Source organism: Muscardinus avellanarius, assembly GCF_963383645.1.
Source record: "Muscardinus avellanarius genome assembly, chromosome: 11".
Taxonomy (NCBI): Eukaryota; Metazoa; Chordata; class Mammalia; order Rodentia; family Gliridae; genus Muscardinus; species Muscardinus avellanarius.
The window spans coordinates 308,707-332,607 of record NC_137797.1 but is presented as its reverse complement, the minus strand read 5'-3'; the positions used below and the strand labels follow the sequence as shown (position 1 = coordinate 332,607).

Below are 23,901 nucleotides of genomic sequence, written 5' to 3'. Positions count from 1 at the left end.
CCCCTCCCGGACATGGAGGACGTGGAGGCGCGCTTCGCCCACCTACTGCAGCCCATCCGCGACCTCACCAAGAACTGGGAGGTGGACGTGGCGGCCCAGCTGGGCGAGTATCTGGAAGAGGTGAGCGCGCGGGATGCGCGGGCCGGCGCGCGAGCGTCCAGCCGCCTGAGGTCCGCGGCCGCCGGGCTCTCGGGCTGCGCTGGTTCTCAGGCTCGCTTCTTGCCCCGCGACTCCCTCCCGCCTCTTGCAGCCGTCCCGCCCCCGTTAGCCTGCGGCTGTCATTGCCGTGAGGTGGTCGGTGGGTGGCGACCGGCCCTTTGCTCCAGGGTTAACAGGACACACTAGGAAGCACGGTTGTTTTCGCCCTCGTTAATGTGCGCGTGTTTGAGATAATGGATCGCTGTGTAAGAGCCATTTCTTATCTCGGATGTCCAACCTGTTGCAAGCCGGTTGATTTCTGTCAGCATTTACTTTCTCCCACATTTGGCACCTGTGTCCATTCCTCTGCTAAGGAGCTGCCTGCTGCACTGCACAGGACTTTCACTTTTAAGCCCAGCACAATCCGGCTTCCGCGGCCTGTGCTTACACATGTCTTGATCAGTACTGACCTTCATCTTACCAAATCCAATAGATACCAGAAGTGTCATCTGACTCAATCGGCAGCATTTGACCACTTGTTTATAAAACAGTGTTGCCAGCCGGGCGTGGTGACACACGCCTGTAATCCCAGTATTTGGGAGGCTGAGACAAGGGTATCGCAGGTTCCGAGCCAGCCTCAGCAGGTTATTGAGACACTCAGCAAGCTAGTGAGACCTGTTTCAAAATAAAAATTAAGCTGGGCAAGGTAGCATATGCTTGTAATCCCAGTACTTGAGAGGCTGAGACAGGAGGATCACAGGTTCATGGCTAACCTCAGTTACTTACACCCTCCGAAATGTAGTGAGACCCTATTTCAAAATAAAAAATTAAAAACTAGGGCTGAGGGTGTAGTTTGGAGGTAGAATGCTTCTGAGTTCCATCCTCAGTGAAACACATACACACACACACACACACCCCATAATGATGTCATGATTTTCTTCCTATTTCATTGCTTACATTTTTTTTTTTTAACTTTTCAGTGTTGGGGATTGAACCCAGGTACAATCCCCAGCTACACTCTCAGACCTATTTTATTTTGAAATTGCTTTTTATTTTTTGTACTGGGGATTGAACCAAGAGCACCCTACTTCTAGAAACACTCTCAGATATTTTATTCATCTAGTGTTTTTGTGTGTGTGTGGTGTTGTGGATTAAACCCACACCTCTGAGCCACACCTCCCTATTTTATTTTTTGTTTGGAAACAGGGTCTTGCTAAGTTAATGTGAGCCTCACGGAATTGCTGAGGCTGGCAACAAACCTGCAGTACTTGGAATAGAACCCAGGGGCGTTCTACCTCTGAGCTACATTCCCAGCCCTATTTTTTGTTCTTTTTTTTTGTGCTTTTATTGGTGCATTATAGTTTCACATCATAATGTAAATCATGTTGACAATGACATACATGCACACACTTTTATTTTTTTTTAAACCGGGCATGGTGGTGCATGCTTGTAATTCTAGCACTTGGGAGGCTGAGACTGGAGGGTCGCAGGTTCAAAGACAGCCTCAGCAATTTATTGAGGCTTTCAGTAACCTAGAGAGTGAGACTGTTTCCAAATAAGAAATAACAGGTGGCTTTGGGCTTAGATGGGACGTCCAGCCTGGCGTCTGAAAAGGCTGATGGAGCGTGATCAGGCTTAGAGCTGAGGCCCACTTCAGGCCCCCTACACATTCCAGGCTTTCAGGGCCTGGCCACTGCAGCCCTCATGCTCTGTAGACTCGTGCTGCTCCCCACCTGGACTCCCTTTGTCCTTCAGGAACTAGTGGTGAAGGTGCTCCTTGGTGACAGCCTCCAGGCCTCCCTTGCTTTGTGCTCCCACAGTGCCGCCTTGGCGCTCTTGCCAGCCTGCCGCACGCTGTGGCCATGTTTGGGCATTGCTTGTATTTCTTGCTGTTTCTGTGGGCATTGCTTGTATCTCTGCTAACTGCTTCTGTTTGGATGGTTGCGCCTAAAGTACCATGCCTTTACTTGCCTGGTGAGCTTATATCTCCTTCTCACACTGACATGACCACTTCATTAGTTCATCAAATGTTTACTGGGGACCATCATCAGGCATTGAACCAAAGGCTAGAATTACCCTAATGCTGCTCACAGTCTGCCTCAGACTTTGCTCAGTTTGGGGCGCGAGTCCACTCACGATCGATCTCAGAAAAGATGGGGGAGGATAGGGTGCCCGTACTGCAGTCACTTATCTGCAGTGATTCTTTCCCTTCTAGGAAATAAATTTCTATAAGTTCCTATTAGTGGCGCTTCTGAAAAGAACCTGACATGGATCAATGCTTCTTGTGCAATCGAACACTTTATTCTAGACACAAGATTTTTTATATATTCCCATCTCCCAGTGATTCTCTAGTAAAAAAGTGTAAACACCCAAAATACAATAGAGGGATACACATGCAGATTACCAGCCCTGAACAAGACAAAAGTAAGGCCTGTGATATCACAGGTCTTTGTGATTGAAATCAGTCCCATGACCCCAGGTGGGTCTTGTGCTCTGATTCAGCCCCTTTGGCCTTGCAGCTGCAGAGGCTTTTAGTGGGCTAATTCCAGAAGAACAAAAGTCACACCCAAAATCACTTGAGGAGTCCGGTTTTTAAGAGTTTTCTTTAACCCTTTCGGAACTTTTATTCCTAGGGCTTAGTCCAATGTCCTTCTCTATCTAGCAACCTCCTTGAGCTGAATGGGGGACGAAGTCCGAGATTCCAGCTTTATTTCGATGAATGTCTGGGTTCATCGAAGAAAAATGGGTTTTTTCTGCAATACAATCTGCTGTCTGAAAGCTTAAGCAAACTCATAACACAGTTTAGCAGGTAAACACCAAGAAATAACATGAAGTTTTTAGATTTAGTTGTCAAATATACTTCTCTAGCAGCTGAGCACTTTTCCTCAAACGATAGGCTTATTAACCAGGTGGTGTGCAAAGGTCAAGATTCCTTTCAGCCCTTGGCTAATGAAGGTCAAAGATAGGGGAGGAGTTCTGCATTTGTAATTACTAACTGGAATGCTGCCACTGCATCTGAATTCTAACTAAATTTTTATTACCATTTGAACAAAGCCGAGGACGTTTACCAGAAAGTTTATTTTCCACGGACTCAGTTTCTCTCACAGTCCTGATCTTACACCACCGGAGCAATTCGTGTGGAGAGTTAAAAGAATCATTACCAAAAGAATAATAGTTATGAAAGAATATCTAAGAGTGGAGAATACTTTTGGCCAGCGACCACACCTTCTCTCGGGGCTATTTCTCACTTTGAGATTTTGCCTATGGACTGCATGAATAATTAGCATGTAGATGCCGAGAGGGCGTGGCTGTAGCTGGTATCTGCAACAGTCCACTAAGAAGAGACTTGAAAATAGTGCAACAGAGCTGGGTGCAGTGGCACACACCTGTAATTCCAGTATTGGGAGGCTGAGACCAGAGGACGGTAGGTTTGAGGACAGCCTCAGCAACGTAGACTCTCAGCAACTAAGTGAAAATGTTTCAAAATAAAAAAAAATAAAAGCTGGGCATGTGGCGCATACTTGTAATCCCAGCATTTGGGAGGCTGAGACAGGAGGATCATAGTTTGCAGACAGCCTCAGCTACTTTAGTGAGACCCTTTGCAACTCAGTGAGACCCTGTTTCAAAATAAAAGAATAAAAAATAGGTCTAGGGGTGTAGCTCAGACGTAGAATGCCCCTGGGTTCCATCCCCAGTACCACAAAAAATAGTAAGTAAATAAATAAAAAGAAAAGCAGTTGGGGTGTAGCTCAGAGATAAGATGTCCTTAGGTTCATTCCCTGGTATTCCCCCCAAACAAAACAAAACAAAAAACAGCGCAAGCTGGGCATGGTGGCTCAGGTTTGTAATCCCAGTACTTGAGAGGCTGAGACAGGAGAATTCCAGGTTCGTGGCCAGCCTCAGCTACTTAGTGAAGCCTTTTGCAACTAAGTAAGACCCTGTTTCAAGGTAAAAGAATAAAAAATAGGGCTGGGAGTGTAGCTCAGAGGTAGAATGCCCCTGGGTCCAAACCCTGTGCCAACAAAACAAAACAAAAACAACAAAAAACTCAGCATGTAGGTATGTACATGTAATCTTAGTGCTTGGGAGACAGACAGGAAGGATTGCAAGTTTGAGGCCAGCCTCAGCAATTTAGCAAGGCCCCTCAGCAACTTAAGCTTTGTTTCAAAATAATAAAATAGGGCTTGGGGTGTATCTTGGTGGTAGAATGCTTCTGGGTTCAATCTCTAGCACCCCCCCAACACATATACAAAAGGCTGGGGTATAGCTTGGAGTAGAATACCCCTGGCTTAAATCTTTAGGACCAAGAAAAAGGTGGGGGGCCTAGGAGATAGTACAGTCATAGAATCTAGCATATGTAAGGTCCTGGTCTCAATCCCCAGCACCTCAAAAAAAAATTCTGGGTCTGTTTGGTATCCCTGGAGATCCTTAGCAGTCAGCTGTCAAAGAGGTGCCACAGTTCCCGCAGCAAGCTGGTCTAGAGGTAGGTTTGGGAATCAGAAGGTGGTTGGTAGTTTGGGCAGGGGGGGTGAATGAATACATCGGTGGAAGGTATACCATGGGGGAAAGCAGATGCGGTTGGAGCCCCAGGACACTGGTGTTTAAGAGGACACAGAAACTGGGTTTGGAAGCTGGGCATGATGACACACGCTTGTAATCCCAGCATTTGGGAAGCTGAGACAGGAGAATCGCCGTTTGCGGACAGCCTCAGCTACTTAATGAGGCCCTTTGCAACTCAGTGAGACCCTGTTTCAAAATAAAGAATAAAAAATAAGGTTGTGGGGGTAGCTCGAAGGTAGAATGCCACTGGGTTTTATCCCCAGTACTACAAACAAACAAACAAACAAACAAAAAAATGGGTTTGGTGGCGCATATCTGTAACCCCAGTACTTGGGTGGCTGAGACAGGAGGATTGCAGATTCAAGACCAGCCTCAAGCCGGGCTTGGTTGCTAACGCTTGTAATCCTAGCATTTGGGAGGCTGAGACCGGAGGATCACGGTTCATGGACAGCCTCAGCTACTTAGTGAGGCCCTCCGCAACTCAGTGAGACCCTGTTTCAAAATAAAGAATAAAAAATTGGACAGGGGTTGTAGTTTGGAGGTCAAATGCCTCTGGGTTCCATCCCCAGACCCACACACACAAAAAAAGACCAGCCTCAGGAACTCAGCAAGACCCTGTTTCCAAATTTAAAAAGAAGGGTGGGAGCATAGATTGAAGTGCCCTTGGGTTCAGTCCCCAGTAAGGGGGGGGGGATTCAGGGGCCAGGGCTCAAGGGGCCAAGGGTTGTGGAGGAAGGAGGATGCTTGCTGGACTTGATTCTTAGTTCTTTGCTCAAAGGATGGAGTATGTCTGAGTTGGCCCTGACCCGCAGTACCTTCCCAGGGACCTAGTGCGCAGCTCCAGCCTTGTGGACAGTGTCCTCTAGGGCCCTACGGTCTAGAACCTGTATGGTCTCAGAGCACCCAGGAAGTCAGGGAAATCACAAGACCTGTCTCCCCACCAGGAGCACCCAGGGACAGCGGGTGTGCCCAGAGCAGAGCTAGAGCTGTCAGTCTGCCAGCAGGTGGGGCGGCCCCGGGAGGAAGTGGGTGGGCTTGGCCTTGGTTTTCCTTGCATGGGCATTATTTCTCGCAGCTGGACCAGATCTGCATTTCTTTCGATGAAGGGAAAACAACAATGAACTTCATGGAGGCGGCGTTGCTGATCCAGGGCTCAGCCTGTGTCTACAGTAAGAAGGTGGGCCCCGCCTAGCCACTGGCCTGGTGCTTTAGTGGCAAGTGGGTTGTGGTTTTGTCTTGTTGGGGCAGACGGCAGGGCTCATCCCGTGTGGCCTTACCAGATTCCTTCACATTTTTTAATATGAAATAAACTTGGGCCGGGCGTGGTGGCGCACGCTTGTAATCCCCACGCTTGGGAGGCCGAGACAGGAGGATCGCACAGGTTCGAAGCCAGCCTCAGCTACTTAGTGAGGCTCTCAGCAACTCAGTGAGACCCTGTTTCCAAATAAAGTATAAAAATAAGTATGGGAGTATAGCCCAGAGGTAGAAAGCCTCCTGGTTCCACCCCAGTACCACCAAAAAAAAAAAAAAAAAAAAAAAAAAAAAAGAAAGAAAATAAATAAACTTGGGGCCAGGCATGGTGGCACATTCTTGTAATCCCAGCCTTTGGGAGGCTGAGATAGGAGGATCACACGGGTTTGCAGCCAGCCCCAGCTACTTAGTGAGGCTGGAGGTAGAATGCCCTTGGTTTCATCCCTAGTACCGAAAGGAAAAAAAAAAAAGAATAAAAAATAGGGCTGATGGGCAGGCCAGATGTGGTGGTGCATACTTATAATCCCAATATTTTGGAAGCTTATACCAGAGAATTGCAGGTTTTGGCCAATCTCAGCTACTTGGTGAGGCCCTCTGCAACTTAGTGAAACCCTGTTTCAAATAAAGAATAAGGGCAGACTTGGTGGCGCATACCTGTAATATCAGTATTTGGGGGGCTGAGACAGGAGGATCACAGGTTTGTGGTTAGCTTCAGCTATTTAGTGAGGCCTCTGCAACTTAGTGAGACCCTGTTTCAAAGTAAATAATAAAAAAAAAAATAGGCCTGGAGGTATATCTCGGAGGTAGAATGCCCTTGGGTTCAATCCCCAGTACCACCCTCCCCCCAAAAAATGTTAATCAGGCTGGGCACCATGGCACACAACTGTAACCCGAGTGCTTTCGAGGCCAAGGCAGGAGGATCACAGGTTTCAGGCCTTCATGGTAACTTAGTGAGACATTATTCAAAAATAAAATCAGCCGGGGGGTGGGGGTGCACACCTATAATCCTGTACTTGAGAGACTGAGACTAGAGGATTACAAATTCTAAGCTAGCCTCTGCAATTTAGTGAGACCCTGTTTGAAAATAAAAAATAAAATAGGACTGGAGGTATAGTTCAGATATAGAACATCCTGAATTCAACCCTCAGAACCAAAACAAACATACAAATAAATATAAGAAGCCGGGTGTGGTGGTGCACACTTGTAATGCCAGCATTCGGGAGGCTGAGACAGGAGGATCACAGTTCGCAGAAAGCCTCAGCTACTTAGTGAGGCCCTTCGCAACTCAGTGAGACCCTGTTTCAAAAAAAATAAAAGAAGCTGGGTGTGGTGGCACACGCTTGTAATCCCAGCATTTGGGAGGCTGAGACTGGAGGATCATGGTTTACAGACAGTCTCAGCTACTTAGTGAGGCCCTCTGCAACTCAGTGAGACCCTGTTTCAAATTAAAGAATAAAAAATAGGGCAGGGGGTGTAGCTCAGAGGTTGAATGCCCCTGGGTTCCATTCCCAGTACTGCAAAAAACCCCCAAACAAATAAATATAATAAACAAATATACAAAAACAAAGCCAGACACACTTGTAACCCCAGTACTTGGGAGGTGGAGACAGGATGATCACAGGTTTGAGGCCAGCCTTAGCAATTTAGTGAGGCCCTCAGCAACTTAGCAAGACCCTGTTTTAAAATAAAAATAAGGCTGAGGGTGAATGCCCCTGGGTTTAATCCCTCGTACCACAAAAAATATAAAAACTAAGAACAGTTGACGGGTGTAGCTGAGTAATAGAGTGCTCTTGGGTTTAATCCTCAGTTCCATGCAGATATTTAAATAAGTAAATACCTAAGTAAAATGGTATGTCGGGGTTGGGGGCATAGCTCAGTGGTAGAGCAGTTACCTAGCACACAGGGAGCCCTTCCATCCCAGCATCGCACACATTCACAGTCAGTCAGTGGAGTGAAATACAGTGGTCGGGAAGAGCGTGAGGTGAGCTGCAGGCTCTCTGTCCCTGTGCACCTTGCAGTAGGCCAGAGGTGGCTGGTCTCCCTGTTCATCAGCATCTCAAAACTTCCCCTTCCACCCTCTGGTAGGCCCTCCTGTCCTGTGGAGGAGACACACGGGATGCAGGGGCAGCGACAGACTCGCCAGTTGGGCCCACTGTGGCTGGAGCGGGGCGAGCGCTCAGACTCCTGGGCTTCTGAGAGGAGCACCTGGCTTGGGGACTGCCGAGCTGGCTGGAGCGTGTGGGCGGAGTTGGGAAGGCCTCAGGGGAGGGCTGCTGGCCCTGGCAGGTGGGCCGCTCCTTTGCACATCCTCACTGCGTGAATCTGCTTGCTAGGTGGAGTACCTGTACTCATTGGTCTACCAGGCTCTTGATTTCATCTCTGGCAAGAGGTGAGTCCTAGCGCGGGCATGGTGGCACATGCCTGTAATCCTAGTACTTAGGAGGCTGAGATAAAAGGATCATAGGTCCCAGGACAGCCTCACAACCTAGTGAGACCCTGTTTCAAAACAAACAAAAAAAGGGCTGGGGGTATAGCTTGGAGGTAGAACGCCCCTGGGTTTAATCTTCAGGAGCACATGCCTGCATGCACACAGCCAACCCCAGGTGGGAGCCCAGAGGTGAGTCCTAGAGGCAGGAGCCGGGAGACAGGCCTGCCTTTGCACGGCTGCACCTGCTCAGGGCTCCGGAGGCCTGCACCTCCCAGGATGCCCAGTGTGTTCTTCTCTCAGGCGGGCCAAGCAGCTCTCTTCAGTGCAGGAGGATGGAGCCAATGGGACTGTCAACTCAGGGGCCCTCCAGGAGGCTGAGGACGAGGTGAGTGGGGCTCACAGACGCCGCCCGTGCGCTTGCCAGGGCCTGCTCCCATGAGCTCTCCCCATCTCCCACAGTTCCTGTCACTGGATGACTTCCCTGACTCCCGGATGAACGTGGATCTGAAGAACGACCAGGTGCCCAGTGTGAGTGTCCCAGCCTTCAGCTGGGTAGAGCAGCACTCCTCCGGGCTGCGTTCCAGCAGTGTGGGAGGCAGTGTTGCTCTTGTGGGTCCCCATCTGGACCTTGGCTGCACGGCTCACCCACCCCTGGCCTGCACACAGGAGCTGCTCATCGTCCCCCTCCTGCCCATGGCCCTGGTGGCCCCTGACGAAGTGGAGAAGAACAACAACCCCCTGTACAGGTATGGCCCTGAGCCCAGCACATGGGGAGGGAGGGAGGCCTGTCTGGAAAGGGTCTCCACAGAGGGTGCATTTTGCCCATGCAGCCGCCAGGGCGAGGTCTTGGCCAGCCGGAAGGATTTCAGGATGAACACATGCACCCCCCACCCCCAAGGGGCCTTCATGCTGGAGCCGGCGGGCATGTGCTCCATGCCAAGGAGCCAGAAGGGTAAGGGCTTGGGTTTGGGGCTTGGCAGGAGGGAAGGAGTAGGAGGTCTTCCGGTGGCACTCCTGCTGTTATGCTGCCCACCAGTTCTGTTCTTGGGAGCTACCTATTCCGAGTGGCCTGCTTGGCTCTGGTAGCTGAGCTGGAGCTCCCCCCCTTCTGTGCCTTCATTGCCAGTTTTGAGATAACAGCGGCTTCCAGTACTGGCACCTGACACCTGCTCCTCCTCCGCAGCCTGGGGCCTGCTGGGCTCTGTAGGGACCTTCTGGGAGCAGGACTGGGCTGATCCTGTCCAACTCATCTTTCCCAGATGCAGAGAGGGTGGAGGAGCAGCCGATGGAAGTCTCTGGGTACAGGAATCCTGTCCCTGTGCTTGGCTTCTCCCAGGAACCAGGTGAGAAGAAACCTCTCTGGTGGGACTGGCAGGGCTGAGGAGGAGGCCAGGGAGGCAGAGTTGCACAGATGGTGCTCTAAATGGGCTTCTCTCAGCTCCCCCAGCCTGCCGTGCCTGCTCCCCACTCCCTGCTCATGGTCTGCCAGCGAGGACGAGGAACAGTTGGAGCAGTCACGGTCTCAGAAACTGCCCTCCAGGCAGACCTAGATGGCAACCTAAGGAAGAATGTTTGCTAAGAAATGAGATGAACTGCCAGATGTGGTGGCGCGTCCCTGTAATCCAGCCACTAGGGAGGTTGAGGCAGGAGGATCACAGGTTCTAGGTCAACCTGGGCAATTTAGAACTAAGGTTGTATCTCAGAGGTAGAATACCATGGGGTTCAATCCATGGTACTGAAAAAACAAAGCACAGCACAGCACAGCACAGCACAGCACAGCACAGCACAGCACACTGATGTGATGGAATGTGACCCTGCTGAGCTGCTCCATGTACTAACGAATGAAGCGCGAGGAGGATTTGTCAGCAGGTTCCCTGGACTTCAGCTGAGGGCAGCCCCTTCTGCTGTCTGTTCTCTGGCTCTCTCTGCAGGCAGTTTTCCAGAAGACCCAGTACCCAGCAGTGGGTGTGAGGATGAGGATGCAGTGGAACTCCCCGAGGCCACAGCCCCCAAGGCTACTCTGGAGCCCGAGGAGCCCAGGAGCCCGCAGCAGGTGGGGCCCCTGAGGCTAAGAGCCTTGCTGTGGACCAGAAAAAAGGCTCTGGTCCGAGTCAGACTTGATGGGAGGACAGGGCAGTGAATGGCCTTGCTCCTGGGCCTGCTGGTCTTTGCCCCTTCTCTTTTTCTTTGTACATCTGGCCAGTGGGGGCCCTGCCTGGAAGCCCAGCCACTCTTCTGTTGGCCCCTAACCTTTGGACTGCAGCTTCCATGCCCCTCCCTCTTGAGCTGAGCAGCTGCTACTCAGGATTGGGCTGGTTTCCAAGGGTCCGAGCCCCAGGGAGTTCACAGTATCTGGGATGCCTGCTGGTCTCCAAGGCTGACCTCTCCAGGCCAGCAGGAGGGGACTGATCTGGAGGTCTTTGCTGCCTCCCTCAGGATGAGTTGAGTCTATCCAGTGTAGAGCTGAGAAGTCCTTAACTGTATGTTAAAAGACCCAACCTGCTGGGTGTGGTGGAAGATGCCTGTAATCCCAGTACTTGGGAGGAGGATTGCAGGTTTGAGGATAGCCTCGGCAACTTATTTAGACCTTATTTTAAAAATAAAAGGCACTGGACATCTAACTTAGAGGTAGAATGCTGCTGGGCTCAATCCCCAGTCCCCCACAACCCCCCCCCCCCCAAAAAAAAAAACAGAATAAAGTCTTCCATGATAGCTAGTTTATGTGTAGATTTGAGTTTTTCTTAAGATTTTTGTTTTACTGTTCAATCTTTGAACTATTTGAACTTCTTGCTCCAAAGAGGGTACCTGCAGGGTTCTTGACATGGACCCCAGGGCAGAGCTGTTGGGCACAAGAGCCTTGGGTGAACAAGGTAGGAGAGGGGAGCTTATGGGCTCTTTCTTTGCAGAGTACCACCCCGCCCAGGAGATACATGCTGCGGGAGCGAGAGGGGGCCCCGGAGCCTGTGTCTCCACTGAAGGTGAGGGGTGGCAGGCCCTGGCTCCCTCTTAGCACCTTGGCTCCGGTGGCCATGGGTGCCTTGAGCCCTGCTCCCGTGGCCTTCACACTCGCACTGTCCTGCAGCTCTGGCCGCCTTTGTCCCTGGAGGGTCACTCTGTGACCCTGGGTTTGTGGGTGGCCCCTCCCAGGGTCATTACTGGCCTTGGTTTCTGGGCTGGGGAGGGAAGGTGTGCAGTCCTACCCCCTCACTTTGCTCACGATCTGTGTTCAGGAGCCCCCAGACCCCTGGCAAAGCCTGGACCCCTTCAACTCCTTGGACTCTAAGCCCTTCAAGAAAGGTAATTGGCTGGGTGTGGTGGTACACACCGTAATCCCAGTATTTGGGAAGGTGAGACCGGAGGATCCCAGGTTCTAGGACAGCCTCAGCAACACAGTGACAGTCTCTGGATGTGATGTGGTGGCGCATGCCTGTAATCCCAGTACTTGGGAGGCTGAAACAGGAAGACCACAGGTTTGAGGACAACCTTAGCAAGTAGTGAGACTCATCAACCTAGTAGGTTCGTGTTTCCAAATAAGAAATAAAATCAGGCCGGAGATGTAGCTTGAAAGTAGAATGCCTCTGGGTTCAATCCCTAGTTCCACCAAAAAAAGGGGGATCTGGGGGTTAGCTTAGAGGTAGAACGCCCATGGGTTCAGTCCCCAGCACAACACACACACATAAAGGTAACTGGTGGGGAGCCATACGTGGTAGGGCACGCCTGTAATCCAGTACTTGGGAGGCTGAGAAAGGAGGATCACGGTTCGTGTCCAGCCTCAGCTACTTAGTGAGGCCCTCTGCAACTTAGTAAGACCTTATTTCAAAACAAAGAATAAACAGTAGGGCCGGGGGTGAAATTTGGAAGTAGAATGCCCCTGGGTTCCATCCCCACTGCCGGGAAAAAAAATGCCAACACTCAAACTGCCCTGTATTGGGGGTAGGCCCTGTCCCCAATCCATGGCTGCTCAAGACCCACTTTGCCCCCAGGTAGGCCCTACTCCATGCCCCCCTCCGTGGAGGAGGCCTCAGGACAGAAACGCAAGAGGAAGGGAGGTGCCAAGCTGCAGGACTTCCACCAGTGGTACCTGGCCACCTGTGAGTGGTGTGGGCTGGGTGGTACACCCCATTGCCTTGGGAGTGGGGTAAGCCAATGCCAGCACCTTCCTTGGTGCTTGAGCATTCCCGTGCGGGGCCCGGAGGCCTTGGCTTGGTTCCTGCTGACCCAGTTCTCCACAGATGCTGATCATGCAGACAGTGGGAGGCCCCGGCGGAAGGGTCCAACCTTTGCGGGTGAGGCTAGGGTCCTGTGGGAAGATGGCTGTACTCTGCTTCGGCCATGCCTGCCCAGGGTCACTCAAGCCTGCTGGGATGATGTGAGCCTGGGCAGCATGTGGAACCCCTCACATGGCCTTGTCTGCAGACATGGAGGTCCTGTACTGGAAGCACGTGCAGGGACAGCTGGAGACCCTCCGGAAGCTGCAGAGGCGGGAGGTGAGCACCCTCAGGGCGAGGTCTGGGGCCCCACAGGGCCCTGATGAGGTGACCAGGGTCTCCGGGATGTTCTGATAGATGGCTGAGCACTGGCTGCCTAGGGCCGAGGAGGGGCTGTGGCCTGCGGAGAATGACCGCCTGGAGGATCCCCTGGAGGACCTGGGGGCTGCAGGTGGGTGCTTGTGCAGGGCTGTGGGAGGGTGCAGCACCTACCACCATCTGACCAGACACTTCTCCCTTGTCTCAGAAGATGACTTTCTTGAACCCGAGGAGGATGTGGAGCCCGAAGGGGCAGGGCCCAGGGAACCTGCTGACTTGGGTAGGTCTGAGTGGGCAGCTGGCCTGGGTGTGCAGAGGGAGCTAAGCTTGGGAGGGAAGGGAGCGTGTGGCACTACAGCAGCTCAGCCCAGCTGGCCCTTCGCAGATGCAGAGGCCATGCCAGAGTCCCTGAGCTATGAAGAGCTGGTTCGAAGGAATGTGGTAGGTTTGGGTCAGAGAGGGTGGGAAGCTGGGTGAGGGTCCCCAGGCCTTGCAAGCAAGGTGAAGCTGGAAGCCACTGTGGTCCTCCCCTAGGAACTCTTCATTGCCACCTCCCAGAAGTTTGTCCAGGAGACAGAGCTGAGCCAGCGTGTCCGAGATTGGGAGGATACCATCCAGCCCCTGCTCCAGGAGCAGGTGAGGCAGGGCAGGTATCACTTGAGAACTAGAGCCCCTGCCTGGGGTCTGTCCCAGACCTTGCCTCTTCCTGCCGCCAACGTGTCCCCCACCTGCAGGAGCAGCACGTGCCCTTTGACATCCACACCTACGGGGACCAGGTGGTCTCACGATTCCCCCAGCTCAATGAGTGGTGCCCTTTCGCGGAGCTGGTGGCCGGCCAGCCTGCCTTCGAGGTGTGTCGCTCCATGCTGGCCTCCCTGCAGCTGGTGAGTGGCCTGGGGCACGGGGTGGGAGTGGGGCGGGGGTCCCCGAAGCCTGCTGACGCCTTGCCCTACAGGCCAACGACTACACGGTGGAGATCAGCCAGCAGCCGGGGCTGGAGGCAGCTGTGGATACCATGTCCCTGAAACTGCTCACCCACCAGCGAGCCCACAAGCGCTTCCAGACCTACGCTGCCCCCTCCATGGCCAACCCCTAAATGGGAATGCTGAGGTGGGGTGGGCCTGGGAGCCCTGTCCCTGTGTGCCGAGGAGCTGCCCATTCCTGTGCTGATTTCTGGCTGGCCCAACCCAATAAAGTAGTATTTTCATCCCACTTACCCTAAGAACAAAAACACCAGCCTTTAAAAGTGCCAGAGACAAGAGCTGCCCAGCCCCTGCACTCTCAGTTCCCTAGGCTGCTGCTAAAGACCATGCACTCACAGGTTAGCCACACCATTTAATGAGCCAAGCTGCGATGGTTCAGGGCAGGACGCTGCGGAAGGTAGCCATGTGCTGCTGCACGCTGTCTGCAATCTGCTCGGCGGACCTGCCTCTGTTGTAGTAGTCGGTGAAGAGGCCGTCAGGGTTGAGCAAGTAGATGGCGATGGAATGGTCGACAATATAGTCCTGGTCTTCGTCCTTGGGGCCGGCACTGTAGTATACTCGGTAGCTTCGGCTAACCTGGTCTACCTGCTCAGCAGAGCCAGTCAGCCCCAGCAGCCTGGGGTGGAAGTCCTGCACATATCGGGCCATGGCTGCCACATCGTCCCGTGCAGGGTCCACGGTGACGAAGACAGGTTGCACTGGGGGCAGGCCAGGCGTGGCTTCCAGTTGTCTCACAACCTGCACCAGCTTCTCCAGCTCATCTGGGCAGATGTCTGGGCAGTGTGTGAAGCCAAAGTACATCAGCACCCACTGACCCCGGAAGTCAGCCTTGCAGCGAGGCTGGCCCCAGTGGTCCAGGAGGCTGAAGTCACCGTGGCCCACAGCAGCCTGGCGCAGTGCTTCTGTCCGCTGTTGCAGCCGCCTCTGCTCCTTCTCGGCCCTGGCAGCCAACCAGGCTCCGCCCAGCCCAGCCCCAAACAAAACAGTGATAAGCAGCCTGGTTTGCAGCCCTAGCCTTGGGCCTTGGGGTCGGCCCTGCCCTGGCCCTGACAAGTGTCGGGGTCTCGGTTGCAGGGCCTCAACTCCCAGGGTCCTAGGGAGAAGTGGTGGCTTGAGCTGAGAGAGCCTGGGCCAGGCCTTTGGTCCCCAAGCCAGCAGCAGCATGGACCTGATGCTCCTGGAAGAGAACCAGAGGGAGGGGAATGAGGAGCCTGGGCCCCCACCACTAGAAAGCTGCTGCCCCACTCGGGTCTGCCAGCTGCCTGCACCTGTTCAGCTGAGCGAACTGCTGCAGCTTGTGTGGCACAGATGTCCACATCTGGCCAACTCCCATCTGTCATCCCGCCCTTCAGCCCTAGGGGCCTCAGCTGGTCTCCCCGGCCTGGTGCCTCCTGAACTCTGCAAGGCCCAGCCCTCTACTGGGAGCGCATTCCCAGCATGGCTAGCCTGGATTCTTGAGCACTTGTACCGACTTGCAATCAATCCATTTCTTTTTCTTTTTTTGTGGTATGGGGGACTGAAACTAGGGGCATTCAACCTGCAAGTTACATCCCCCAGCCCTTTCCATTTTTGTTTTGATCTTTTTGTTTTGTTTTGGTGGTACTGGGGATGGAACCCAGGGGCCTTCTACCTCCGGGCTACACTCCCAGGCCTATTTTAGATTTTATTTGGAAACAGGGTCTCTTAAACCAGCTGAGGCTGGCTTCGAACTGTGCGATCCAACTGTCTCAGCCTCCGAAGCACTGGGATTACAAGCGTGTGCCACCACGCCTGGCTTTCCATTTTTGTTTTGAAACAGTCACACCAGGTTGCTGAGAGCAGTTAAACTGCTGAGGCTGTCCTCTAACCTGAGATCCTCCTGTCTCAGCTTCCCAAATATTGGGATTACAGGCCTGTGCACCATGCCCACGACTGAGCCCAGAGGCATTCTATGTCTGAGCTACACCCCAGCCCTATTTTTTATTCTTTATTTTGAAAGAGGGTCTCACTAAATTGCAGAAGGCCTCATTAAAGTAGCTGAGGCTGAGGCTGGGCATGGTGGCGCACGCTTGTAATCCCAGCATTTGGGAGGCTGAGACCAGAGGATAGCGGTGCGCGGACAGCCTCAGCTACTTAGGCCCTCTGCAACTCAGTGAGACCCTCTTTCAAAATTTAAAAAAAAAAAAAAAAAATTGGGCAGGGGGAGTAGCTCGGAGGTCAAATGCCTCTGGGTTCCATCCTCAAACCCGCTCAAAAAAAAAAAAAAAAAGAAAGAAAAGGTAGTTGAGGCTGAAGCGAACCTGCGATCCTCCTGTCTCAGTTTCCCAAGTACTGGGATTACAAGCAGCCACCACCACGCCCAGCTCTTATTATTTTATTTGGGAACGGACTCATTAAGTTGTGGAGAGCCTCGCTAAATTGCTGAGGTTGGTTCCTCCCAAGTACTGGGATTACCAGCGTGTGCCACCACGCCCAGCAATAAACCATTTCTAGAAGGGAGGCAGATAGCTGGTTGGCAACCTTCAAGGGGTGGCCTCCAGCCCCTCCCGGTCACCCCGAGGTCACGTCCATCATAGCTTTCCCGCCCTTCTCTTGTGCACAGTACTGCAACTATGCCAAGGTCTCCGCCTGCTCTGCGGGTCGCCCCTAACCCCATGCTTGGCCTCCCCGCAGACCCGTGACCTCTGCACCTGCTCAGAGGCCCCGCTTCCCCGCAGGCTCGGCCTGGTGGCCTCAGCACCTTCCTCGCCGGTGCTACTGGGCTTGGGCTCTGCCGCCGGACTCGGGCACAAGGCTCCCCCTCCAGGAAGGTCCCAAGGATGGGAGCGCACGTTCGGGGCCACCTCGACTCGGAAAGTCCTCGTAAAACCCAGCGCGGGGTCGGCCAGACAGGTCCGCGGTCGCTAGGCCGCGCCACTGCCTGGGCCCGGAGAAGCCCCGGCTCCCGCGGCCGTAGCGTGCGCGTCGTCTCCGCGCCTGCGCACTGGGCAGTGCCCGCTCACGTCCCAGGTACTCTCGAGGTCCGCGGACGCCTCCGCGCCTGCGCACCAGGCAGCCCCCCCCCCCCCGCCGGTAACCCGAGGGCGGCGGCCGTCTCCGCGCCTGCGCACTGGGCAGCCCCTCCCGTCCCCAGTACTCACGAGGGCGGCTGCCGTCTCCCTCCCCGGCTGCGCGGCCGAGGGTGGCAGGATCAGCTCCGCGAAGGGCGAGGGCGCCGCGAAGGGCGCGCGGTCCGACAGCACCAGCGCTCGCTGCAGGCTCTGGAGCTGCGCGCCGCTGAGCGCGGGGCCGTCCAGGTGCACGCGGAGCCAGGGCGTCCCTGTGCGGGCCGGCGGAGCTGGGTCAGGGCGCGGCGCAGAGCGGCGGGACCGGGGCTCGGGTGCCCGCGGCACTCACCGCGGCTCAGCCTCTGGCCCACGTCCACCAGCAGCTCGGCGCCCACTCCCAGCCGGATCGGCTCCCCGGCGCGGCTGCGCCCCGCTCCGAGCTCGTGCAGCGCGCGCGCCAGCGGCAGCGCCTGCACCCGCTCCACCGTGCCTGCGGGAGAGGGAGGGCGCTGGGCAGCGGGGCGGGGAGGGCCGGGGAGGCGGGGCGGGCACAGGCGGGTCCCAGGCGCTCACCGTCCGCGGGCGACAGCAGCTCCTCCTGCCGGCGGGCGCGCGGCAGCAGCTGGCGGCGCTGCGCTGGGGTCCCGGAGCACAGGGCCCTGGCCAGGCCCGGGTCCACGCCTTGCCCTGCAAGCATCCGCTCGAATCGGCCCCTCGCGGAGCCGTCGTCCAGCGCCGCGGCCACACGATCGGCACCCTGGGCCTGGTCCGTGGAGTGTCCGCTCAGCCAGAGCAGGGCGCCCCCTGCCGACGGGAGCGGGGCTAAGGTGAGGCAGGGCCTGGGGCTGCTCTGTAGACCCGAGTCCCCGCTTTTCCTACTTCCCTCACCAAGTTTAGTGACCAGGTCCCGCAGGTCCGGCGGTCCCGCACCATCCAGGCAGAGCAGGGCTTCCTCCACTTCCAGGCTGTGGCCTACGCTGCGACCCAGGGGGTTGTCCATGGCTGTCAGGGCTGCCGCTACCCGAAGCCCCAGGCTCGCCCCCACACCGACCTGTAGAGGCATGGCGCTGTGTGGGCCCCTCCTGAAAGCCTCCCCCAGTAAGGCATCACTAAACTCCAGCCCTGCCATTGTAGGTGGCCAGCACCCAGGACAGGTCAGGAAAAGCTTGGGCTGGGCACCAGCAACCAGCACTATGCCAGACCACAGTGGTGGAGCCAGGAGGACGCCGTCCCTTCGCCTGAAGTTTCTCCAGGCCAAGAACAGGCTCCTTGATGGGGGATGGCTGGTGCAGGGTAAAGGAGGGAGGGACAGCCAGGTGGGATCCGCATTGCTGCTGAGTGGGTCCAGGCAGGGTGAGTGTGAAGGGAGGTCTGGCCCACATGGGGCTGCCTGCTGCAGAGAGGCCACGCCTCAGCTGTGCAGGGACTCACCAGCACCCTTGCCAGCTTCCGGGCTTGCTCCTGATCTGGAAAGACTGCAGCCCCGCCAAACTTAACATCCAGCACCAGAGTGGACAGCCCTTCCACGACCTTCTTGCTGAGGATAGAGGCTGTGGGTGTGGGCAGAGATGTCACAGGCTGGGGGGGGGGGTAGGGGCAGGCCCTGTAGGCAGTGTGGAGTGGTGGCCGTGATTGGTAGCCAAGCACCCTGTGATGAGGTTCGGATCGCCTGTGTTTGGAGGAGGTCTCACAGTAGTCACCCCTAGTGGGAGGGTCTTGGAGGGAGGGTCTGTTCCATGCAGAAGGTGGTCACCTGTGATGAGTGGCAGGCTGTCCACTGTGGCCGTCACATCTCGTGCAGCATACAGGACTCCATCTGCAGGGACCAGCTCCTTACTCTGACCCACAATGCAGCAGCCAACTTGCTCCAGTAGTACTTGCATCTGGTTAGACCCCCCCCCACCCCAGGACATCTGATGAAGGGCTTGTCATTGGCCCCAACCAGTGAGAAACCAGAGGTCCAAAACTCCCACCAGTTACTATCAGCGACCTTACCAGATGATGCCGATAAGTTATCAGCAGTGACTGACCTTTGACCTGACAGGGTCCAAATCAGTGTATAACTTGTAATGATTAGCAGTAACCTATAATTTTTTCTTTTTTCCAGTACTGGGGATGGAACCCAGTGGCATTCTACCGCAGAGCTACACCCCTAGCCCTATTTTTTATTTTTTATTTTGAAACAAAGTCTCACTGAGTTGCAAAGGGCCTCACTAAGTAGCTGAGGCTGTCTGGGAACCTATCCTATCTCAACCTCCCAAATGCTGGGATGACAATCTTGGACCACCACGCCCAGCTCCTATAGGTGTTTTTGACCCAAGTAATGATCCCTAAGTTCCATTGGCTCTGACCAAGTTCAGTGACTGTCAATCTTTGAATAATCAATATCCTCATTAGTGACCCAGATACATAATGATTCTGGCTAATGGCTCCAACCCGAACCAAAGATCATTCAGTGGCCTGCCTGTACCTGTTGCGGGCTCTGGATGACACTGAACCCCGGGATAGACTCCAGCTTGTCCAGGGTGCCACCTGTGTGCCCCAAGCCACGTCCACTGATCATAGGCACCTGGTAAACAGAGAAGCTAGGTGTGCCTGCAGGGTTCCCGCAGCCCCACCCCTACATGGCTCCTCACTGTCCCCAGTTAGGACTCTGGCAGGAAGTAAAAAGAACTAAAATATTCTTTGTGTGTGTGTGTTGGGGGGGTACTGAGGGTGGAACCCAGGGGCTTTTCTACCTCCGGATTATACTCCCAGACCTATTTTCTATATTTTATTTGGAAACAGGATCTCGCTAAGTTTCTGAAATCCTCAGTAAGTAGCTGAGGCTGGCTTCGAACCTGTGTGATCCTCCTGTCTCAGCCTCCCAAGCGCAGGGATTACTAAAGTATTTTAAGCTGTTAAAGTGGGTGTCTAGCAGGTGAAGAGGGAATGAACAATAAATTGTCCTGGTTGGGGAGGGAATATGGGTGCCAGTTAGGGAGGGGCTGGTACCCATCCCTGGGGACAAGAGAAAAGTACCTGGCTCTTCCCTTCCGGATTCTCTGGTGTAGAGGAGGAAGTGTCTGTGGAACTTGTTTCTGTTCCAAGACAACTCTAAGTCTAGTCTTAAGGAAGACCCAAGTTCTGTCCTGGGGGCCAGTTGGGACAAGCCTGGGTCTTGTCTTTGGGGCTCTATCTGGACCAGACTCATTGGGAGTTGTGGGTGGCCGAGTCCCTGGGGTCAGAGTGTTAGGAGAGGAAGTGGTCTCTAACCTTGCAGCCACACGCAGCCAGAGCAGGTGCTAGGACCAGGCTGACCTTGTCGCCCACACCCCCTGTGGAGTGTTTGTCCACAAGCTGCTGGTTCCAGGCCTCTGGCCACTCCAGCCGCTGTCCAGACTCAGCCAGGGCTCGGGTCAGTGCCGAGGTCTCCTCCAGATCCATGCCCTGCAGCCGGATGGCCATCAGCATGGCCCCTGGGGGCAGACATATTGGGAGGTGTCCCCACAGCCTGGGCAACTTGGGGCCAGTGGTGGTGGGGTGCTGTGCCATCCCTGGGGGCAGGCGTCTAGGTTGGAATCGGGGGTCCAAATTAGCCCTCCCAACACACCAATCTGTGTGCCCTGTGCGCCTCCGTCCACCACAGCGCGCACAAAGGCCCTGATGTCTGCGTCGGTGAGGCGGTCTCCGTCTCGCTTCAAGCGGATCAGGTCCGGGAGCTGCTTGGTCTCTGGGGTGGGGTCAGGAGGTCCCGCGCTCCCTTCCTCCAGTGATGGGGCCGGAACGACTGGGTCTGCCATCGCACTGGGGCTGCAGGGAAGTGAGACGCTCCTGGCCCGTGCCCTCCACTCCGCGCCACAGCTTACACTTGCCTGACCCTGCTCCTCTCTCTCCGACCCCCTGCCCGCACCCGTGTGGGTCTGTTCGGTTCCTCACTACTCAGCTTCACAAGCTTGACCCCGGCCCATACCTCTTCAGTAGCGCAGCCGGTCCGGTTCTGGATTCTGAGGCTTCCTCCTAAGGAGCCCAGGGCCACCGGGTTGCGTCGGCAGGTGCGGCGCACAACTGGCCCTGGCAGTGCCAGCGCTGGACGGTGTGAGCTGAGCAGGCGGGGCTGTGTGCCAGGCCAAAGGTCGCCCGGGGAGCCTGGCTCGCACACTGCGTCGGATCCCCAAAGCGCAGAGCCAACGCTGGACGTCCGGGACCTCGGGGCGCAGCCTCTGCGGGCGGGTCCCGCCTGCCCCGCCCGGTTCCTGGCAGGGGTGCGTCCTGACCGCCCTCTCCGCCCTCCTGCTGAGGCAGCGGTCCCGCCTGCCACGGCCCACGGCGCGGAGAGACAGACACAGGGCTAAGTCGGAAGCTTTATTGGTGCAGGGCCCGCGCCCGCCCATCAGTCGTCCACGTCGGTCACCATCGGGGCCAGGTACTCCGAATGCCGGATCCCGAAGCTCCAGCCCCCGGGCCGCCGACGCTGCGGGCCGGGAGAAGCCGCTGACCTCGCGCCACCCGCAGGCGGGTCCGCAGGGAGCCCCGCCCCGCCCGAGGGCCCAGGTCTCCGGCCCCGCCCCGAGCCTCGGCCCCGGACGCCCCGCCACCTGCTCCACGTGGTAGGCGGCGGGTCCCGGCTTCAGCGTGCTGTCCCGGGGCAGCGACGTCCGCGCCAGCATGGTGTACTGGGGCGCCCGGCTCTTGTAGACCCCGGGGTTGACCACGTGGTAGGCGCAGGGGCCCGGGGTCTGCGGGGGCAGGCGGGCTGGTGCGTCCGGCCTCCGGCCCCCGCGCGGCCCCGGCTCCCGCGCCCTCGTCCCGCTCCCACCTTGCTCAGGTCCTCGAAGCAGCTGCCCACCGTGCTGCGGCCGTAGATGGAGTAGGTGGGGGCCGAGACCTTACCGACGACGCGCGGGCCCAAGAGCGACGGCACGGTGTAGGCCGCCGGGCCTGCGGAGGAGCCCGCGAGGGGCCGGGCCGGTGGGTCCGCGGCGCGGGCCCGGGCCTCCCTGCGGCCGCGGCGGGGCCCCCCGCTCACCTGGGGTCGGCGGCGGCGCGTGCGCGCCCCAGTTGCGCGCGGCGAGGCTGTGCCGAGGCGCGCAGGGGAACGTCGCGTTCCCGGCCCTCTCCGGGAAGTACCTCCCTGCGGGACGGACGGAGGTGGGGCCGGGCCGGGGCGGGGGGCTCGGGCGCCCCCGGGGTCTGGGGGCTCGGGCGGGGGGCTCGGGGCCGGGCGCCCCCGGGGTCTGGGGGCTCGGGCGGGGGGCTCGGGGCCGGGCGCCCCCGGGGTCTGGGGGCTCGGGCGGGGGGCTCGGGGCCGGGCGCCCCCGGGGTCTGGGGGCTCGGGCGGGGGGCTCGGGGCCGGGCGCTCCCCGGGGTCGGGGGGCTCGGGGCCGGGCGCCCCCGGGGTCTGGGGGCCGGGCGCCCCCCGGGGTCGGGGGGCTCGGGCGGGGCGGGGGGCTGACCGGGTCCGGGCGTGCGGAAGGGCGCGGCGTGGCCCGGGCGGCCGCAGATGGAGAAGGCGGGGGCGCCGGCGGGGCCGCGCGCCGTCATGCCGGCGGGCACCAGGTGGCCGGGGCCGGGCCCGCACGCGGCCCGCGGCGGCCCGAGGCGCGCGCCGAAGGAGAAGGCGGGCGCGCGCGGCCGGGACGGGTCGTGGCGCGCGTAGCCTGCGGGGGGCCGCGGTCAGCGGGCGCGCTCCGGCCCCGCCCGGCCCCCCGCCCGGCCCCGCCGGCTACCGGTGTTGGAGGGCAGCTGGTACTTGGGCCCCGGTCCGCGGTAGAGCGCCGCGATGGGGCCGCGGGGCCGGTGCGGCCGCCACGGGCCGACCCACGAGTCCGAGCCCATGGCGCCCGCCGGAGTCCGTGGGACGCGCTCCCGCTCGGCTGCGGCCGGGAGCCCGCGCGCCGGGGGCGGCCCCGCCGGTGTCCAGGCCGGTGTCCAGGCGCCGGGAAACAAACAGCGGCTTTCCCGGGCCGCGGGGGGCCGGGCGGGGGCCGGCCGAGGAGCGGGGGGAGGCCGGGGGCAGCCTCGGGCGGCACCGACGCCAGGAAGGGCCCTGACCCGCGCGGGTGGACCGTGGCCTGCAGGGCCGGGTGGGGTCGCTGCACCCCCGCTCCCCACCCCACCCCTGCATTGTGCCCCCATCTGCTTCCTGGCAACCGGACTGATCCCCATCCTCAGCCCGGCCTGCGGCCTCCGCTCGGACGGCAAGACCCGGGCAGGACCGCGGGCTCGGCTGGGGAGCTGGCGAGCTCGTCTCGGAGCTCCGTACACTCCATCCAGAATCACCGATCTGCAGGCAAGCACGAGTGTCCCGCCTGGAGTGGTGGCCAGCACTGTCATCCCAGCACTCGGGAGGCCGAGACCGGAGGATCGCGGTTTGCAGACAGCCTCAGCTACTTAGTGAGGCCCTGTGCAACTCAGCGAGACCCGTTTCAAAATAAAGAATAAAAAATAGGGCAGGGGGTGTAGCTCGGAGGTCGAATGCCCCTGGGTTCCATCCCCAGACCCGCAAATAAAATAAAATAAATAATAAATAAAATAAAAGCGTGGGACTAAAGGAATTGAATAGTTCACACAGCAAGATCAGTATAATTATGTGTAGACTTTTCACCTGTTTAATCCCATGTAATATTTGCCAAAAAATCATGTATTCAGCCTGAAAATAAAGTTAAAAATGAAAGAGGACTGGTGGTTAATTTCAAAGTAATTTCGTATTTTATACTTTGTAGTTAGAATTGTATTGGACTGTGATCAAGTGTTCTGTTGTATCTCTATTCAATTTCTGTGAAGGAAGTATATTTTTGTAGTGTTTTATATGTAATTTGTAACTTGAGATTCAAGTTTCTTTTTGACCCAGAGACTTTGTGTGTGTGTGGTGTGTGGCACTGGGGGTTGAACCTGGAAGCATTCTATCTCTGAGCTGCACTCTCAGCCCCATTTAATTAATTAATTAATTTATTTTTGGTGGTACTGGGGTTCCTGGAAACCCTTCTACCTCCGGGCTACTCCCAGAC

The 23,901-nt window shown here is 56.7% G+C and overlaps 4 protein-coding genes across 5 annotated transcripts; 1 reads left to right on the top strand and 3 right to left on the bottom strand.

Annotated features, from left to right (window-relative positions):
* Positions 1-12: 12 nt before the first annotated feature.
* Positions 13-13,999, top strand: NCAPH2 (non-SMC condensin II complex subunit H2; the record flags this gene model as incomplete). 2 transcript variants are annotated; one of them, XM_080706629.1, is made up of 20 exons in its annotated part: positions 13-120; positions 5,774-5,875; positions 8,283-8,338; positions 8,678-8,762; positions 8,837-8,905; positions 9,044-9,123; positions 9,208-9,329; positions 9,637-9,720; positions 10,309-10,430; positions 11,284-11,355; positions 11,608-11,674; positions 12,361-12,468; positions 12,610-12,663; positions 12,794-12,864; positions 12,943-13,036; positions 13,112-13,183; positions 13,295-13,344; positions 13,438-13,539; positions 13,638-13,787; positions 13,859-13,999. In XM_080706629.1, the coding sequence occupies 20 exons, from the start codon at positions 13-15 to the stop codon at positions 13,997-13,999; spliced, it is 1,809 nt and encodes a 602-aa protein (XP_080562755.1). The 2 variants fall into 2 exon arrangements, with proteins under 2 accessions (XP_080562755.1, XP_080562754.1); XM_080706628.1 differs by having other exon boundaries at positions 13,289-13,344.
* Positions 14,000-14,261: 262 nt separating this feature from the next.
* Positions 14,262-15,059, bottom strand: SCO2 (synthesis of cytochrome C oxidase 2; the record flags this gene model as incomplete). Its single annotated transcript, XM_080706645.1, has 1 exon — positions 14,262-15,059. The coding sequence occupies exon 1, from the start codon at positions 15,048-15,050 to the stop codon at positions 14,262-14,264; it is 789 nt and encodes a 262-aa protein (XP_080562771.1). The 5' UTR covers positions 15,051-15,059.
* Positions 15,060-16,768: 1,709 nt separating this feature from the next.
* TYMP (thymidine phosphorylase) lies at positions 16,769-21,285 on the bottom strand (the record flags this gene model as incomplete). Its single annotated transcript, XM_080706118.1, has 12 exons — positions 16,769-16,905; positions 17,002-17,184; positions 17,262-17,402; positions 17,486-17,716; positions 17,801-17,963; positions 18,344-18,462; positions 18,666-18,795; positions 19,383-19,481; positions 20,168-20,370; positions 20,505-20,704; positions 20,767-21,008; positions 21,052-21,285. The coding sequence occupies 12 exons, from the start codon at positions 21,283-21,285 to the stop codon at positions 16,769-16,771; spliced, it is 2,082 nt and encodes a 693-aa protein (XP_080562244.1).
* CIMAP1B (ciliary microtubule associated protein 1B) lies at positions 21,285-22,729 on the bottom strand (the record flags this gene model as incomplete). The annotated part of the gene is made up of 6 exons (XM_080706638.1): positions 21,285-21,365; positions 21,490-21,630; positions 21,711-21,832; positions 21,921-22,025; positions 22,348-22,551; positions 22,621-22,729. The coding sequence occupies 6 exons, from the start codon at positions 22,727-22,729 to the stop codon at positions 21,285-21,287; spliced, it is 762 nt and encodes a 253-aa protein (XP_080562764.1).
* Between the last annotated feature and the right edge of the window lie 1,172 nt (positions 22,730-23,901).